This window comes from Psittacula echo (genome assembly GCF_963264785.1).
Source record: "Psittacula echo genome assembly, chromosome: 4".
Taxonomy (NCBI): Eukaryota; Metazoa; Chordata; class Aves; order Psittaciformes; family Psittacidae; genus Psittacula; species Psittacula echo.
Window position 1 is genome coordinate 69,961,402 of NC_137738.1, and position 17,666 is coordinate 69,979,067.

General features: G+C 36.5%; 1 protein-coding gene across 2 annotated transcripts in view; it reads left to right on the forward strand.

The window, feature by feature from the left end:
* The window catches only part of RNGTT (RNA guanylyltransferase and 5'-phosphatase), a 95,920-nt gene that overhangs the window by 69,888 nt on the left and 8,366 nt on the right, over positions 1-17,666 (forward strand). For both annotated transcript variants that reach the window (XM_080616306.1, XM_080616307.1), the window contains exon 11: positions 3,462-3,626. In XM_080616306.1, coding sequence (XP_080472432.1) covers positions 3,462-3,626 — 165 coding nt within the window. The remainder of the gene's footprint in view (positions 1-3,461; positions 3,627-17,666) is intronic.

The window sequence follows — 17,666 nt, forward strand, 5'->3', positions numbered from 1 at the left end:
AGTACTATGCACCAAGTTTCAACAGGTGAAGAGAATTCAGTTGCTTGAGGTGTTGATTCAACAGATGACTTCTCTTGAAGCTTGTCTAAATGATATTTTGCTTTAGGATACATTTTAATTACACTGAGGGGGAAGTGTAACTTTCTAGCATAGATAGGAAACACATGCTACTTGTTAATTTTGTTTTACCCTTTGCTAAGAAACTTATTTTAGGTTAAAAACGTCAGAACAGGAATTATCATGTAATAGACTCCAGTAACTGCTGTTAGGCAGTGGTGACCCTGTTCCTTCTCAGACAAGTGAAAATTCTTATATCGAAAGGAAATCTCAAACATCTGAATGCTTAAATTAATCAAACAACGTGTTGTATACAAATGTAGTAGTATTTGATGTCTGGGTTTAGATTATACATACATCAAAGTCTTGGTTTTGGACAACTTTTAAATGAATGTGTGCTTTATATACTAAATAATATCTTCCTGTTTTTGTCAAGGTCTGCAAATTATTTATTGCAGCCTACATTACCCTCCTACTTATTTGCTAAAAGCTGTGATTTTACCTCTTGAAGGTTTTGGATCTGTCTGGGATAAAATACATTGTATATTAGCAACTTTTTTTGTAATTGTGGCGTCTAGTAACAAAGAAGAAGCCCTCCTCCTCCAATTTGCTTTTGTTCAGTGTGTCCTTGATTTAAATTCAATGTTATGTTAATTTTCTCATTGCTAATGTCCTGTGCTTTTGTGAGAATGAAATACTACTTAACTTCTTGGTTTACTTGGCTGATGAAGGAGTTGCTCGGCAGCATTGTCTGTGTTTTCTCATCTCGTATAATCTTATGTCAACCTACCTCTGACCTTTATATGATGGAACTTAGTGGTAATACACCCTTCTGCTTAACAAGCTTTGAAATAAAAATATATGATTGGCAGAGCTGCAGGAAATAATTAGTTCCACATAGATGGGAGAAGTGAGAGGATTATTTAGAGGAAAAGAAAGTCATTCAGCCAGTTTATGGTGCATATGAAGTTGTCTCAGCTTTTAATTTAACTATTAAGGGATTGAAATAAATTTAAGTCACTATACAAAAGCATTTTTGAATGCATCACTGTAAAGAAGCTCTCTAAATAATTTTACTGCTTATTGGAAGCTCAGTTATTTGAAACATTAACTAGTTAATTTGCTCGTTCAGACCTACTCATAGAATGTGGCTGAGTGGAAAAGTTGCTGTAGGGAAGAGAGCATGTGCACTAGATCTTGCTGAAACGTACCTAGTGTTCATGGTGTTCTTTGAAATCCTAAAAAATTATGTATACACATTTCCCAGGAGAGATTTCTTCAATCAGTTATTACAAATGTCAAGATGTGTTTTCAATGTTTAGATAAATCAGGGGAAGCTCAATCACTGCATAGATGGGTTCTCAAGTATGCTATACATGGGGGAAGAAAGAAAGAAAGCACAATTCTCCAGAATTTTGTCTGTGGCACTTAAAAATCTGTAGATTATGCAGCTGTGTTCTGCAACAAATGCATAAAGAGGGAGCCACTCTCCTGCTCCTTGGATTTTTCCATACTCTAATTTTCCATTCTTTTCAATGACTCTTTACTAGTAACACCTTCATGTATGAAAGGAAGGCAATGCTGAAGGCAAAGTTAACAACCAGAGAGGCTCTCTTCTTTTTCTCAAGCATGGATCAATGATTAGAGATTAGGAGACATTTCATCAAAATTGCTGGCTTTGTGCAGGATGTGCTTTCACCCCACCCAGGTGATGGTGGCTGTGCTGCCACTCCTTGTATAGATTCAAGCAGAATTCTGAAGGAAAGTGGTTGTGAATTACATGTGGTATGGGAGCAATGCATAGTTCTTAAAGCTGTTGCAGTGAGCAATTGAGGACTATTGATAGATGTCTAGTAAGGATCTAGTGCTAGGAAAGAATTTTAAGAGAAACTTAATGCCCCTTTTGAGAGTATGAAATGCAGAAGATTCTGGTGAAAGCCAGGATGAATTTGGAAAGAACTTGATTAAACTCATGTTGGTCTAAAATTGGCATTCCATTTTTGTCCTAATTTAGTGATCTGTTCAGATACTACTCATTCTATCTCTTTCTGTGCCTCATCAGAATGTAATTTTGCCATTTATTTCCTTTGCATTTGACAGAATGCAAAGATTGTCCAGTTCTGATTCTCTTCAGTGCACATTAGAGTGGGGCTTTTTTTCCTTTTAGATTCTCTTTCCATTTCTCTTGTAGCTGTGTTTAGTACAAGAGATATGGGGTTCCTGGTTCTCTTGCTCATCTGTACTGCTGCCATTGATGATTCGAGTCCCATGTCTTCCCAGTTTTCTGTGCTCATTGCTTTCAACTTTGGAAAAATGTTGGCTTTGTAAGCCAAATCTCTGTGGGCTTATTCTCTGTGGACCATGAAAGGGATCTTTTTTGTTAAGAATTAGTTGTTAAGAATTAGTACAAATGCGGTTGCAAAATGAGGGGTCATCTCATGTAAATAACTGTCAGTGTTGTTTTGTACTTGTAACAATGCAGATCTGAGTTTCGTGCCTTACTGCCATGCAAGTAGCATGTCTGACTGAAACTAACCTTAGAATTTATAAGGTGTCTGTTATAAGGTGTCTGTTGCTTATGTTCTCTTGGTGATATCCGCAGTGTGTTCTCTTCACTATCTGATGCTCAAAAATATTATAAACTTGGTTATGAGCAATTATTAATCTGAGAAATGCATATTTGGAACACTCATACTGATCTGGTGCAATGCACCATATGCATAAAGAGCAGTGTAAATCTGCTGCTATATTTCAGATCTTGAAAGGTCAGACTGTGTTAGAGACTTACAGAATGGCTTTTACTACCTCGGTCACCTGTGTGACTGAGCCATCACATATCTTGCAGGTTTTTGCAGGCACTGTTTCTTGGCACATTTGCCGAATGCAGCTATATTTTTCTCTTTTCTGTGACAGAAAAGTGAACATTTGCATAATTAATGTTTCTTTCAAGGCATCAATACAGTACCTTTAAAGCAGTGAGTTTCCCTAACTCTGTAAATCCCATTGTTGTGTTGTTATTATGAGTAACAAAATAAGCTAAATGACTTCAGAGGAAACCTGTGTGGTAAAGTATGTAGCTGCTATATCGAAAGCTGTAATTAGGGTATATTAAAATTATTTTTCTTAACTTTAAAAGTATTTAGGTATTTAGCTAGCATATGCTTGAATACGTTTTATAGGTTTTTATCTTTCTACAAACTTTGATTTGATTAAACCTCTTACAGTCTGAGACAAATGTTTAAAAACTAAGCATCTGACAAAAAAAGGTACTGATTTGATAATATTTTTATCTATATGCTTCTTAATATTGTGTAAGGAAAACTTGGACTGTGTCAATAATTTGATGTTTGGTTTTAATGCTGGTTTTGTTTGTTTATTTGGTTGGTTGGTTTTTTATTTGGCAGGGACAGCCTGTTGGAGACTGTGATTTTAATGTTCGACTTGCGTGTATAGAGAAAGAAATTATATTTCCACGACATGAAAAGATGAAAAATGGTCTTATTGACAAAGCACAGGAACCATTCAGTGTTCGAAATAAACCATTTTTTGACATCTACGCTTCAAGAAAGGTAAGCTTGATTTCAGTTGTTTATGTTGCGGTGCTGAAGCAAAGCAATGTTGGGTATAGGTTTTCCTTCAGCTTTTTTAACTTTCAGTGAGTTCTTCTACTAACCAAGTGTTCAGGAATGCTTGGGGGGCGATTGGCTGTTTGGGATACTCTGAAAAATGGGTTTAGGCTACCTTTTCCTTTTGCATTACTCTTTTCCCATATTTAAAACCTGTACTTTGTCAAAATATAATTCTTTAGTTTTGCAATGTTGAATGATGATATAGAAGTTAATAGCTTTAGGTTTGAAATATCTCTGAGCTCAAGGGAATGTCTGAGAGCTATGTTGTTTACACTGTCCTCCTTCATAGGTAAGAATATAATGTTCTTTTTACTTCCAGTTCCCATTTGGCCATAGTATAAGAATCATGAATTGTGCTTGAACTCCCACTTCTTGTTCAGCTGTGATTACTAAAGCCCATTCCAGTTGATGTCTCCACATTTTACTTATTACAGTACTGCCCTAGGTCTTCTGAAGTAATGCTTATGACTTGCAAATATATATATGAGTTCCTATCTTACATTGTGCACTCTTTTCTTCAGTATAGACATATTCTAACATTCTGTAAAAAACTTTTATTCTCTTCCGTGAATTAAATGGCTCCTGGATAACACTTCCTTCTAGAGGAACCCGTTTTTCTCAGCACTGCTATTAAAAGTAGTCCCATATCTCACCAACACAGAGCAATGAGCATCAAATTGTCGGCTTCCATTTGCTTTTGTCATTTCCTTGATCCTGTATCACGTAATGAATCTCACCCCAAGAGGAGCAGTAATGGTATTTTGGCTAACCAAGAGTAGCTGAAAGGTAAAGAGATAAGGCATCAGCTGGACTACCTGGCAGAGAGTAGCTGTTTTTGGGAAGTTTAAGTCGCAAGCAATTCTATGAGAAGTTTGTGTAGATAAAGCACTATAAATATTTTGATTGCTCCTTTGTATTTCTGTTGTTGCATTATTGCATTGTCTGTTTAAGACCAGCATCATAAATTTAAAGTTAATTTATTGGAGGGTGAGGGAGAAAGGCTGTTTGTCTGGGGCGCATAATTTTGAGCTTGAAATTGAAGGAAACTGGAACAAAAGAAACACGTCCTAAGATTGATTTCTTACATAAATGTATGGTTTCTTGAAACATTCCGATGTTCCAGGCTATTTAACCTCATTTAAAAATCATAGGGAGAACATGGTTGGAAGTATTCATAGAAGAATTTCTAGGTAAAACACATCTGGAAGCAAATCTAATGCTAGTTAAATCTAGTAGCCAGCACATGACTATTGAAATCGTCCTCTGCTTCCCAAAACCTAGGAAATTAAAATTATGCTCAATGATTTTCTTTTTTTGTGTAAAGGAGATTTCTGAATTTTCCATGTGCATCCCAGTGTACTGGATTTTAAGAGTTCTGACTTATGTACTTAAATTCAGCAGTGAAATGTTTGCTATTACTTTCTGCCTTTCTCAAAGCTCTGAACGTAAACTCTGTAAGGCATTGACTTTCTTATTGCCCAGCAGTAAAGCATCACATATGTTGTTGAAGGGAAAAAATTATACATGGCTAGGATGTATATAACTTCATAATGGAGTTGTTAGTGTCGAAAGCAATTATACTTGGACAGTTTTTTCTTTTATTTTGTCCGTGTCTTTGCCACCAGTTTCGATTAACTTGTGAATTACAGAATGAAGCAGTTATCTGGCAACTTTTCTTCATTTTTGTGAAGGATATTCCTGTATGCAGCCGTTGGAGATACACGCAGAAAGCAGGAGAGGTGGAGTTACTGGCAATCCAGAGCAAATAGCTGGTGCTATTTTTCTTATAGTTTAATAATTGCAAACATTTATGATTTGTCTATTCTGTGCATATATTAGATCAATTTGAGTAAGAAAATAAAGCAAGTAAGAGTAATATCCTGGTTTTTATCAAACTATAAGTTTTAAGAGATGGTGGTGTTTTTTTTTTTTTTTTCAGTTAGCTTTTCCCCTAGTTACAACAAATAAAATTCCGTGGTTGGGTTGCCTTACAGTTAAATAGCACTTTTTCTTTCTCTGAGGGTTCTCTTTCCTCTGAGAGTTTTGCTGATTTTTTATGAGCAATGAATATACCCTTAGAACAGATACAGTGGCGACTTATGCAGTTTTAGAGAACAAACATCTTTGAGTTAAATGTATCTATATACTTCTAATTTATTGTGGTATTTGGGTTTAGTGTGGGTTTTTTGATGGTTTTGGTGTTTGTTTTTTTTTAATTTGGGTTTTTTAGGTGGTTTTGTTGTTTTTGTCTTTATAAGTGGCAGTCAGGGCAGGCTAAAACTTTTTACATTTTGAGTTTGAAATAACCTTAGGTTTTAAAATTATCTTTTTCTACAATGTATGTTGTAGGTTTTAAACAATCCTTGTTCTCATTTAAAGTCAGTTATTTAGTTCATTATGCTACTATTGTAACACAAAGCTTCTCATGAGGCTTTAAAACTGATCATTGTTTTCAATAAGTGAGAAGTTTTAAGTCTGTCTTTAAGAATTGTTTGTATGGTCTGTGAAAAGTGTGAGGAGCTTTAGGTAGTACTGCCAGTGCTGATGTGGAGTTTTACCAAAGACAATATTGGCAAACGTTGAAGGGAGATCATTATAGATTCAAAATATTTCAAATCTGTATCTGCTCAGAAGAACTGTATATATAAAAATATATTCTCAAAAGAATAATGTGTAGACTAAGAATTATTGTTGCTTCAGAAATACTTTTTTTTTGGTTCGTTACTTCTCATTATTTCAGAGAACTGCATGAGTGTGGTTCCTGTAACACTTCCTTAGGATAATGAAATGGGGATTACCTCTTGATATTCATCACAACTTTGTGAACAGAACTTTTCATTATATGTGGTCAGAATAGGCTATTATTTTGAATCATTGTCCTATTCTAAAAGATGACTATTTAAAAATAGTATTGCTTTGCCCAAAAGATCTTTTCCTATGTTTATTCAGTCATCTCTGCAACTATAGCAACAAATGTACGCATGGGGATGAATACCTCATTAGTATAGCTGAAAGAGCAAGCTGGGTTTATTTTGCATCAATGACAAATGTCTTGACAGGGTTTACCAACTCTGTGTACAGCACAGCAAGTTCTACACAGAGACAAGGAATTCCTTCTAGCTTCTAAGTCTGCTTATATTCATATTGATTCAGCATATCCATTAATCACCAGATCTGAAGGATTGGCAAATAGGACCTGCTTAAATAGATCTTTTTCTTACGTTTAATTAGCCATTTTTCTTGTACTTCTCCAAGAACAGTGGGATCCTTTCATCTTTAGAAAGGATCTGATAGGATCCTTCCTTTCTTGACCAGAGGTCCTTAACGATTTACATCCTTGAGTGCTCTCAGAAAAGCTCTGAGTTTTCCTAAGCATGGGCTTCTCCCCTGCCTCCAGTTCTTGTATATTTCACTGACAGAAGATGTAGCTTCTCAGGTTCCTCCCTTCCTTCTGGCTTGTTATTTTCAAAGAAAGATCAAGCGACATAGCAGTCTTTGGCCACAGATGAGGTGGATCTCTGATTGCATCAGCATATTCAAGACTGAAGAAGTTGAAAACACCTACCACTGGTCAGAGTGTGTTTTCATCAGAATTCTTGGAGCGTATCTTAGAGGTTTTTTTGAAGCATAGCTGAGTTTTGCTTAGGGTCAAGAAAAGAATCAAGTGTACTTCTGAATTACTGCAGCTGGAACCACATATGACATCTTATTTTTGTTTTGAGAAACTTCAATTTCTGAAGTATGTTCCCAAGATGCAGTTTGAAGCTCACAAAAGTAAGTATTGTAGACGTTTCCCTTCACAGCCTCCCTCCATCATTTCTTGCTATAAGCAGAGTTAAGACATAGTGTTCCAAATTGAAAGCTGTTGTTGGCCATTCTTCTTATTGATGATAGCGCGTGTCAGCAAATGTGTTAGCTTGGGTGGATTGTAGAAAGATTACTCAAAAAGGCCAGGAGTCTCAGTATTATGTTTAATAGTGGAATGAATGGCTAAACTTTTAATTATACCAGGAAAAAACAATGTCTGCATAGGTTTAGTTATTTTCAGTGAAAATGTGGAAGTAATTGCCTGAAACAGCAGTAAACTTTGTACTGTGTTATATAATATGTCCAATAATGAAATTGTTGTTAGAGTTATGGATTTGGAACTTTAATACCAGGGTACTGGCTGGGTTTTTTTCTAATCTGAAAATCAATTTACTGTGAAATGAAGTGCACTTTCAAAGTGTAATTATAAAGTATGGCAGCATTTATAGTTGTGCCTTGACATTTGTTGTTCGTACTAGATTTTGGAAATAAGGGCTATATCTTTATAATGTTATCTCTTTCTAATGTTGTCCTGAATGTTATTTTAAGATGTTTTGATGGACTTTTGTGTGTTTCTTGTAAGACTTGAGTTCTGGTGGTAAGGAGAAGAAAAAGAAAGGGACAGTTACCTGGGGACAGGTTGTATATTTTTGGAATCTCTAGAAATGTTACCTTGTTGAACTTTGATATTGATTGAGAAAGCGGTATTGCTAATTTTGTCAGCCTGTATAATCAAAGAATCATTAAACACGTTTTAGTGTTAGTTGGGAACACATCTATTTTTTGAGTGATTTTGCCATTTAATGGCAAATTCTTTTAGAAAGATATTTTCAAGTAATATTGAATCTTTGCTGTTTGTCGTTACACTTACATAGTTAGCCACTTTTGTTGCATATCTTGCTTTATTTTCATATGAAATCATGCATTAGAAAGCAAGGACATGATATGGTCAAATATGTCAGCTCTCCCACCCATCATGTAAGCATAGGGGTAGTGTGTGGATGAAGCTAGACTTTAGGCTTCCTTGATGCTGAAGTATTGAAGACCAGTGAGATTAATGCTTTATGCAGCATGGAGCTGTAGCCTCTTATTTATACAAATATTTTAGGATTTTCAACAAGGACATTATCTTCTTTATATTAAAGGGGAACTGCAGGTACATAGAAGTAATTAAACTCTTGGAAACTTTGTAAGTCTTGGCTTTCATTGCCTAAACCAACGCACTCTTCTTTTGCAAGGCTTTTTTTTGGGCAGTGTTATCATCACTAAAGCCTATTGTTTAGTGAAAATGCTGTCTAGTATGAGTAGGAAAAAAGTTCCTTTTCGTGCAGTCCGTGGTCCCATGGGGAATTGTGCCCATCACTCTCGATGGAACAGTAGGGCTAAAGGTTAAACAATGATACAGGTCAAATGAACAACCCTTTTCAAATGTTAGCGCGCTGTATGTCAATGACTTGTCAGTTCTTAGACTATTATCTGAGTTTAAAGTGACAGCTTGTCCTAGAGGGATTAGAATGAAGATGAGTAATCTCTGCTAGAAGATTGAATGGTCTAGGATCTTGAAAGTTTTCAGTCAAATCTGTGAAGTGACAGATGGCTTATTTTGTTCTCCTGGTTTATTTGGCTTTTGGATTTTTATTTTGATTTGTTGTTTGTTTTTTTTTAACTGCTTTTGTTGTAGTTAGGAGAGGTGGAATGTTTAAAAGGTTGTACCAGTAAGTGTATAGCTACTGTTGAGGTTGTTTGCTTTGGAAAATTAAGTGGCTGTGGACCTGTGATGATGAAGGAGATGGTGTAAGCACATGACTTGCTAGTGTTGGTGTGAAGTAATTTGCAGGCAGATGGGACAGCTATATGCTAGTATTTGCATGGCCTGAAAAAACGAACCCTGATAAATGCAGAATATGTGGACACAGCTCATCCATGTCTGTCAAGAGAGGTGTTAACCCAATACTGAATGTAAATGACCACAGCCTCCTGTCTTATGTCACCAAGTCGCCTACGACAAAAATGTGGAGAGGTTTACAGTCATGGGACAGAAGATTGAAGAATGTAATGGCAGCAGCCGAAGTGTCAAATAATCTCTATTTATTGGAGATTTTGAATTCTATACCTTGGTTGAGGGGGAATGTTACCATCTGGAGGGCTTTTAATGCCAAAAAGACTTGTTTCCTGTGTTTTTTTGTTTTTATTTTCTGTCCCTTAAGGAGTAGCTTAATCTGCTCACCTTTCAATCCTGCATTTCCTGACCCGGCATTGGCAGTGACTCTTCGTGTCTGGCCTACAGCATAGTCCTCACTCCATCTGTTCTCTTCCAGGTTTTTGGCCTGTGTATCATCTCATCTCCTTTTAATTATCTTCTAACCCATCCCACCTCTACCATTTTTTTTTCTGTTTGCTTTTATTTGTTCAGATGTTTCTTCCTCACTTTATCCTATTTCATCTTCCCAAAAATGGAAAGTAAAATGTTGTAAAAGCAGCATTGCCTTATTCCGCCCTTAGATGTTTTTGTGCTGGTGGTTATCTTCACTCATATCTTTTTTGGAGTGCTTTTCTTTCTGTAAATAAAAATAATGCTTACCTGAGGAATCTAGAAAACAAGTAAGTGAATAAGAAGCTGAAAAGATGTTACTTTATGCTTGTATTAGATTGAAGTCTTCACTTGGCAGCAGTCTTGGATCCCAGCATGTAGTACTTCAGCCTGACTGTTCAAAATGATTTTATCATGTGAATTTTAAAGGAAGGACAGCCAACCAGACCAAGAAGAAGGTTTGAAATTGTAATATGAAACAGTTGACCAAACTGTGTCTCTTGAGCTGAATGTAGGTTACTACCACTCTACAGTCAGTGCTTGAACTGAGGCGCTTTCATGCAGTCAGATGCAGCCCTGGAATGATGTGGATACTGTAGGGTAAACATAATTTCTGGCAGTGGGAGGATGAAGGTAGCAGGGACTTTGTAGCTACAGGGGTTTCCAGCTGCCTCTGTGTGTTCCTTTGCTTTCTGTGGGACAGGAAGGGTGCAGTTATTTGATTAGATTTATACCAAAAAGTTTTGTCCCTTGTACTAGGGGAAAAAAATGAGTGAGCTATTGATAACTTTTCAGCCTCCTTGCTCTTGTTGGAGTCACTTGAGGAGACCTGTTCAAGAATCTGTGTTCATTTCCTGGTGTTAACAGAAGAGGATTAGGCTACTTGCTTTTGATTATTATTATTTGTTGATGCTGAAGGTCAGATATAATATTTCAGCACAGTATAATTTTGGCTAGGAAAAGAAATATTTTTTTTTGCTGTTGGTTTAAGAAATTATTCATGCGTTAGTTACATCTCACATTTTTCGGAAAATGATCTACTGAAGTTAAAACAAACAGTCTCAAATATTTCCATGAAGGATTATTTTCGTAACTGGTGGCCCATGTTAGATATTGCTAGTGGTACAAATTAAATTAGCATAGAATAATTCGGATGTGGAACATATAATTAAATTCTAACTTGCCAAACTCTAGTGTGGGAAAGAAACAATGAAACTAGTACAAAAATAAAGGCATATTTATGAAGCTTTATGCTTGATGCACACTGTAATCTTAACATCAGAACAGTACATACTCAGTTTAGCTTTTAACATTTTAACATTAACTTTGAACATTCTAATATTTTTGTAAATTACTTCTTCTGTATTCTATGCAATGCAAATAATATAAATTTCCAAGTAGGAAAAATGTTCTTAACAGTGATTTCTACTTCAGTTTGTGGTATATTGCAAAAACAGAGGAAAGCAAATCTGTTTGGACCTAATTACCAGTTGGTATCCCGGTATAGTCAGTTGAATTGGTGTATTTGATATCTTCTGAATTGCTTAGAGGACACAGCTGCGGTGACTAAGTGGGTCACTCCACTCATTAATTGAGGGGCAACTGTCTAATATTGTCCGTTGTGCCACTTCACAGCCTGTCACTTTCCAAACTGCCTCCTGGCAATAGAGCTCCACAGGGAAGCCATCAGCCTTCTCGTATTGGAATGATGTTCAAGAGACATGTGCCTAATTTGGGTAAAATGAATAAAATCACAAAGAAAATTGTGAAGATGGGAGTGAAATTTAAAGCCGTCTATTATGATACAAGATTATTGGACATCCCTGCTAGCTCTTTCTTTTCTTTTGATATGCCCAGTTTTGAGAAAGGAAAAAAAAAACCCAAAACCACAACAAAACAGCAAAAGAAACCAAACCCCAAACCTGTATCAAATTAATATTTTTCTTTAAAGTCAAGAAACAATAAAATCTTTGTATTTTACTGTTATGGCCTTACAGTGGCAAGTTTTAATTTCAACTTTATAGCAAATAAACCCTCAAAGGCCATTGCATAGCAAAAGAGTCAGATATTTTTAAATATCCAGAATATAATGTTAAATCTTACTTTTGAGTTAAAATCTCTGCATCAGTGCCTGGTGGAATATATTAGCCCAGTTTGAATCAGGTGTTGCAACAGTAAATGTATGAAGACTATATTTTTTAATATTGTTTTATGTCTTCTTGAGTTATTGTATATACAGTTTTGTCTTTGTTGATGAGTATTAGTAAAAGTGCTTAATAAAACATCCTTAATTATCTTATTTAATTAATAAGGCCTGTCCAAGTTCTTGTCAAACAGAGCAAAGATTATGTTGTAGCAGTTTATACAGGGGCTGGATAACAGATAAACCCTATCAAGTTTGCAATGTTGGAAGATCATTAGAAAACAAATTAAAATATACTCGGCCCCATTGCACTCAACTCAGTTTCATTCTTTCCTTTGACAACAGAAGAACTTTTCAATGTTGTAATTGATCAAATGCAGAGTTGTTAGGGAGCTTCTCAGCATCTGTGGGAGAACCTTGCTCATTTGAGGACATTGGGTAACAGGCTGTACCGAGTACCTGCTATCCATTCAGGAATGTCAGAGATTGTAGATGATTTGTAAATAGGTCAAAGAATTTGCTAGTTGCAGCTATTAAACCTCCTCCAGCTCCAGCAGAGATCTAGTCTGAGGCAGCTGTGCTCTGCTAGGTAGGATAGCATGGGGCAAGTCGTGTGGACAAAATCCCAATCCCTAAAAGAAAAAACTGAAGGTACCTTGCAGGTTAAAATAGGGAACTGTCAAGAGCGCAGTGAATTAAACAGCCAAGCTCTGAAATATATTGCTGTGTTTCTTCATCAGGCAAAATAAATATGAAATATTATTACTGGTTGACAGTGGCATTTCCTCACAGCCTCCAGGAATCCATGTTTCTCCCATTTTAAAGCTATCACAAAAGTCAATTAAAGTTTCTTGAAGCAGCCTGTTTCTCTTACTTGAAAGAAGCATTTGAAAACATCATAGTTAATTGATGGCAATTTCTCAATTGTGTTTTTGAGAAGAGATTGACAGTGAGAAATGCTTAATGCTTATTTTAAATTCAGGAATGCAGATGTGTTGTCAAATTAAGCATTAACACATAGCACTCATGTTATTCTTGGGTATTGTTTTGAATATATTATATACGTGACCTTTCAAGCTGTTCACTCAGAACCAGCAAAGAGGTGGTAGCTGAGTGGGACTCTTCCTGCAGCGTGCTCTTCATTTTTCTATAAATGTCTCTATCCCAGTAGTTAAGGGACATGGCATGTAGCTGGTGCTAATAGCAGCTTTCAAGGGTGCAGTGAGTGAATTAGTTGCAAAACCAAAAAGAGGTTTTGAAAGTTAAATAAAAAAACCTTCAGACTTTATTCCCCACCTCCTCCACAGTGTATTTTATTGTTCACTACAGTATTTTTTCCCTTACGGCTGGGTAATGAAATCAAGCTAGTGCAGTTATTCCACTTTCTCAGTATCAGAGGTTGCATCCCATCGCAGACTGCAGTAACTTTCAACTATTCATATACCTATAAATGGCTTTTCTTTAAATCTTTCAGAGAGGTAGTGAAAAAGATTTAAGAAGTAGGTTTAAGAAGATAATATATATGATTTCTTGCGCTTTATGTTCGCTGTGAAAAAGGCAGACTGTTAACACTCCCTTGTGAAACTGGTAGTAGTTCTAGTAGGAGCTGGGAAAGCTCTGAGAGTCCAGTGTGAGGATTAACTTGTTTTTTTCAGAGGTGCCTCAAGCATGGCACATAGCAGGGATGAATCTCTTTGGCTTTCTTGCTTGGAGCTGCTTGTTCCCCATCATGTGAATATAATATTGCCTTCCTCTTCTGGAAGGAATACATAGACTCTGGAAAAGACTTCTCAGTACAATTGCTCTTCTGAAAGGCAATCAATGAAGACTACATTAGTTAGAATGCTAATGCCCAGACCTAGTAGTTTCGGTCCTTGTCTGTCATCTGCTATAAAATTATATGGGCAAATGCTTCAGGAAGAAATTGTACCATAATTACGGTTCTTTGATTTATGATGTTATTTATGGTCCGTCACCTACTAGGATCAAGCCTTCGGAATACTTGTTGGCTTTTACATCAAAACATCACGGAGTCTGTGAGCCTTCATGTCACGCTCCGAGAAAGAAAACAGAACACTTGAAGCTAAAGTACAGACCTCAAGTTACACTGTTGGCAGCCGGAAGCTGCGGCCTTTCAGCTTCATCCACTTAGAATGCAAGAGAGCCATCAAATGAGATCATACTTCTAATACATCTGAGAGGGCTATTGTTACTGTGATAGCTGTGAGGTAAATAAAGGTTTCTTTCAATGCTCCTGCTGAGTTTCTAACTAGTTTTAGACCAGAAGAAAGTACATACGTGCCAGAGCAAGCCCAGGTAGAATTAGGTCACCTTCCTTTCTCTCTGTGCATGCACCTGTCGCCACTTCATGTTATTTCAGCCCTGCTGCTCCTGCTGTTATTAGTGCAGAGCTTGTGGAGGTTCAGTGCAGGTGCCCAGGTGAGCTTTAGGGATAGCAGATGAGTTCCAGTCCTGCTGCAAAAGCTGGGAATGGTGTGTACATGGGAGAGGTGAACCCTGGTAAAGCTGACCCCCTGCAAAGCACTGTGAAATACTAGACCGTGAGCCTACTGCGGAAAGATTTCGTCTTGCCAGTATCTGTAATTAGAGCAAGTGGAGACTATCAGCATTTTCTGGTGGAATATGAATTTCAGGCTCATTGTCTTCTAGCAGTGTTTTGCTACATGAGCCATTAGTTAGGGCCATATGTACTTGAATACAATTAGTGATGCTTTAAAGGGTAAAGCGGCGTGTTCTGTATAGGAATGCTTGCTAAAGATGATGGAGCGTAGAGAAAAAGCTACTCATATTCCTCTTGCAAAGTAATTTTTCTTACTAGAGACTGGTCAATTTGTAAAGTAAATTCAGTATTACCAAACATGCCTTTGGTCAAGCTTGAAAAGGAGAGAAGCTTGCTTTACATGCCTGCTTTTTTGGGCTATGAATTTTCTCTCTTTAGCAGATCTTTTTGTGCTGGATTCTGGTCTAGTGTGTTTAAATATATTAGGGTAGCTCCCTTGTGGAATTCTTAAAATGTACTTCAGTGACCAGTTGTATCCACTGTGCTTTTGTTGTGGCTGTTGGCTATTCCTAAACCTAACAGATGGCACTCGCTTAAACTGACAAGCTGTGGGATAGCTGTGCATTACTAATAAAACCTATCACATGTTAAACTTGACCTGACATTAATCAAGTTTTGAATGCTACAAATGATTCATGGATAATAATTAGTCTCTTGATCATATTAGTGAACATCAGTCTCACATTGCTGCCATTATCTGCTTTCATTCTTATAGGGAACAAATCCATTGTGGTAATTAGGTGGTTTTAATGTCTTTTGATCCAAAATGTTCTGTATGATTAACTTGGCAAAGGGGTTATTTTTAGTCTTTCAGTATGATTGGTTTTAGAGCTTCCAGTAAATTAACAAGCTGAAGGTTTTTCCATAAAATAGTATTTCATAAAAAGTATGCAGGTTTTTAATTTTATCAACTGAGAAAACTCCTGTGTGTCTTTAAGCAGTGATTTGGTATAATTTTCATCACAGTATGATTCAGCTGTTGCCACAGATAACACAGTTCAGAGTAGCGGTTATTTTTCTAAACAGATGAACCTTTGGAGTTTACTTTTACTTTATTTGTTTAGTACTGAGTTATTGGTTAACATCCAGTGCTTTCAAGCTGTACATATTCATACAGGCAGCTTTTCTCTGTTTACATCTTGAATTAGCATCATGAGCGGATGGCTGCATGAAAGCTAGGAGTTGAGCTTTGAGCATAAATTTTTTTAAAGGATTTTCATCCAATTTGAATTACATACTGATTTTACAGCACAAGAGCATGAAGTTTCTTTTTAAGTAATGAGCAAGTGAGAAGTTTGTGTTCCTTATGCAGTTAGGGCAGAGTAGATAAGTAGATAATTTCACTGGTTTACTGAAAATGTAGCAGTTATTTTTCAATGTGTTTGTTCTTAATTAGCATATACAACTTCTTTAAATAATTACTTCTATGGGAGTTCAGTTGTTAATTTAGTTTCTACAGTTTCTGATCCTTCTCTTCCTTTATGCATATTTTTAGGCCATTAGCGTGGGCCAGGAAATATTTTGTAACTTTGTAATATTTTTTTTTTTTAAATGCTTTAACTTAAGTATCTTTAGTTTAAGTTGTGGGTTTGTGACTGTACTCTCAGTTATCGTGCTGCGTTTCCTTTCTTGCCTTTTGTTGCTTGTTTCCCAGCAAACAAAAATTCAAGATCTTTAAGATAAATACAGCCAAATACAATGAATGATTGAGGATGCATTATAGAATTGGACTATACCCTGCTGTAAAGATACACTTCAGCTGATACTGGTTTTATCTCATTTATTTCACATAAGGTAGCATATCATATTTTGATTTGGAAAGGAGAATAATGTGAAGGAAAAAGGGTAATTTTAAATTATTAAAAAATCTACTCTTAAACATTTTTATAGGTGATTTGGAGGCAAACATGAAATCATGTAAATGAGAGACAGACTACTTGTGTTTTTGTGAGGGAAGTAAATGTTAATGTTGAAATGCTAGTTACAGGTTCTGGAATCATAGGGTGCAAGCAGAAGTATTGCCTTGTATGGCCATGAGCTATATCACACTCCTGAGACCATGGCTGTGATTTCAGGACCTTCACCATTACTTGGAAGGAGCTACTTTGAGTCAAGCAGCCAGTTGTAATGAGCCATTGTAATGGTGGAATACTTTGGCAAGTGTGCATGTATCCAGAGATCTCCGTGAAAGAAGAATTCTCTGAAGGAGAACAGGGAGTACATTCATTCTTGCTGCTGTGGCCCTTCTGGAATATTCTGTCTGGTCTAGCAGGAATGGTTTCACTTAATGAAAAAGAAATTATAACTGTGAGTTTAGAGGAGGCTTTATTGAAATATTTGAAGAGTTACCTTGGCTTCCTTGTGAAATGCTTGAAATGTGAAGCTTGTTTCTTTGCCCAAAAAATCTCTGAGATGTCTTTGTCAGTGTCTCAATACAGAAACAAGGAACAAAAGTTGGAGGAAAAAATTGCTGAGAATTAGGCATTAATTTTTTAACTGTGCATGCAATGCCTGATTAGAACAATTGAACGAGGATTGTGGTTCTCCATCACAACGTGCTGTAACTTCAGACTGCACAGTGATCCAAGAAATTACTTGATACTTGAGCGTATCACTTGAAGAGGAACTTAAAATATGCATGAGAGGAGAGGTTTTCATCCTCATAGCTGCCTGAAAGTTAGTCTGAGCTGATGATCAGTCTGTGTCTGGGTTTGGGCAGAAAGGACAGGAAGCAATGGAACTGCCAGAGGTACATCTTTGATCCTCTCCCATCTCCCTGCTGTTAATTTGCACGAGTTTTGTTTAGGTCAGCTATTTTACTTCAGATGCTAATGCTAGGATGCTAGGTGAGGTGAACAGTATCCTTGAGTGTGAAAAAAGTCTGGGTGGATTTGGCTTGATTCTTTTATTTTTTATATTTTTATTTATTCCCCCCCTGCCCTCATCTATTTTTCAGAAGGTTTGTACTCCCTTTAGTTCCCAAAATTGTGTATTCCCTGGGCTCACTAAGCACTATCTTGAGAGTTTTGCCATGTATTTGTAGTAATTTTGGTCAATGAACCAAAATCAAAACTTCTTTTAACATTTCATTTTGGGGTCTATTTCTCTTTAAAGTGTTAATTAGCTCACTGTTATTTG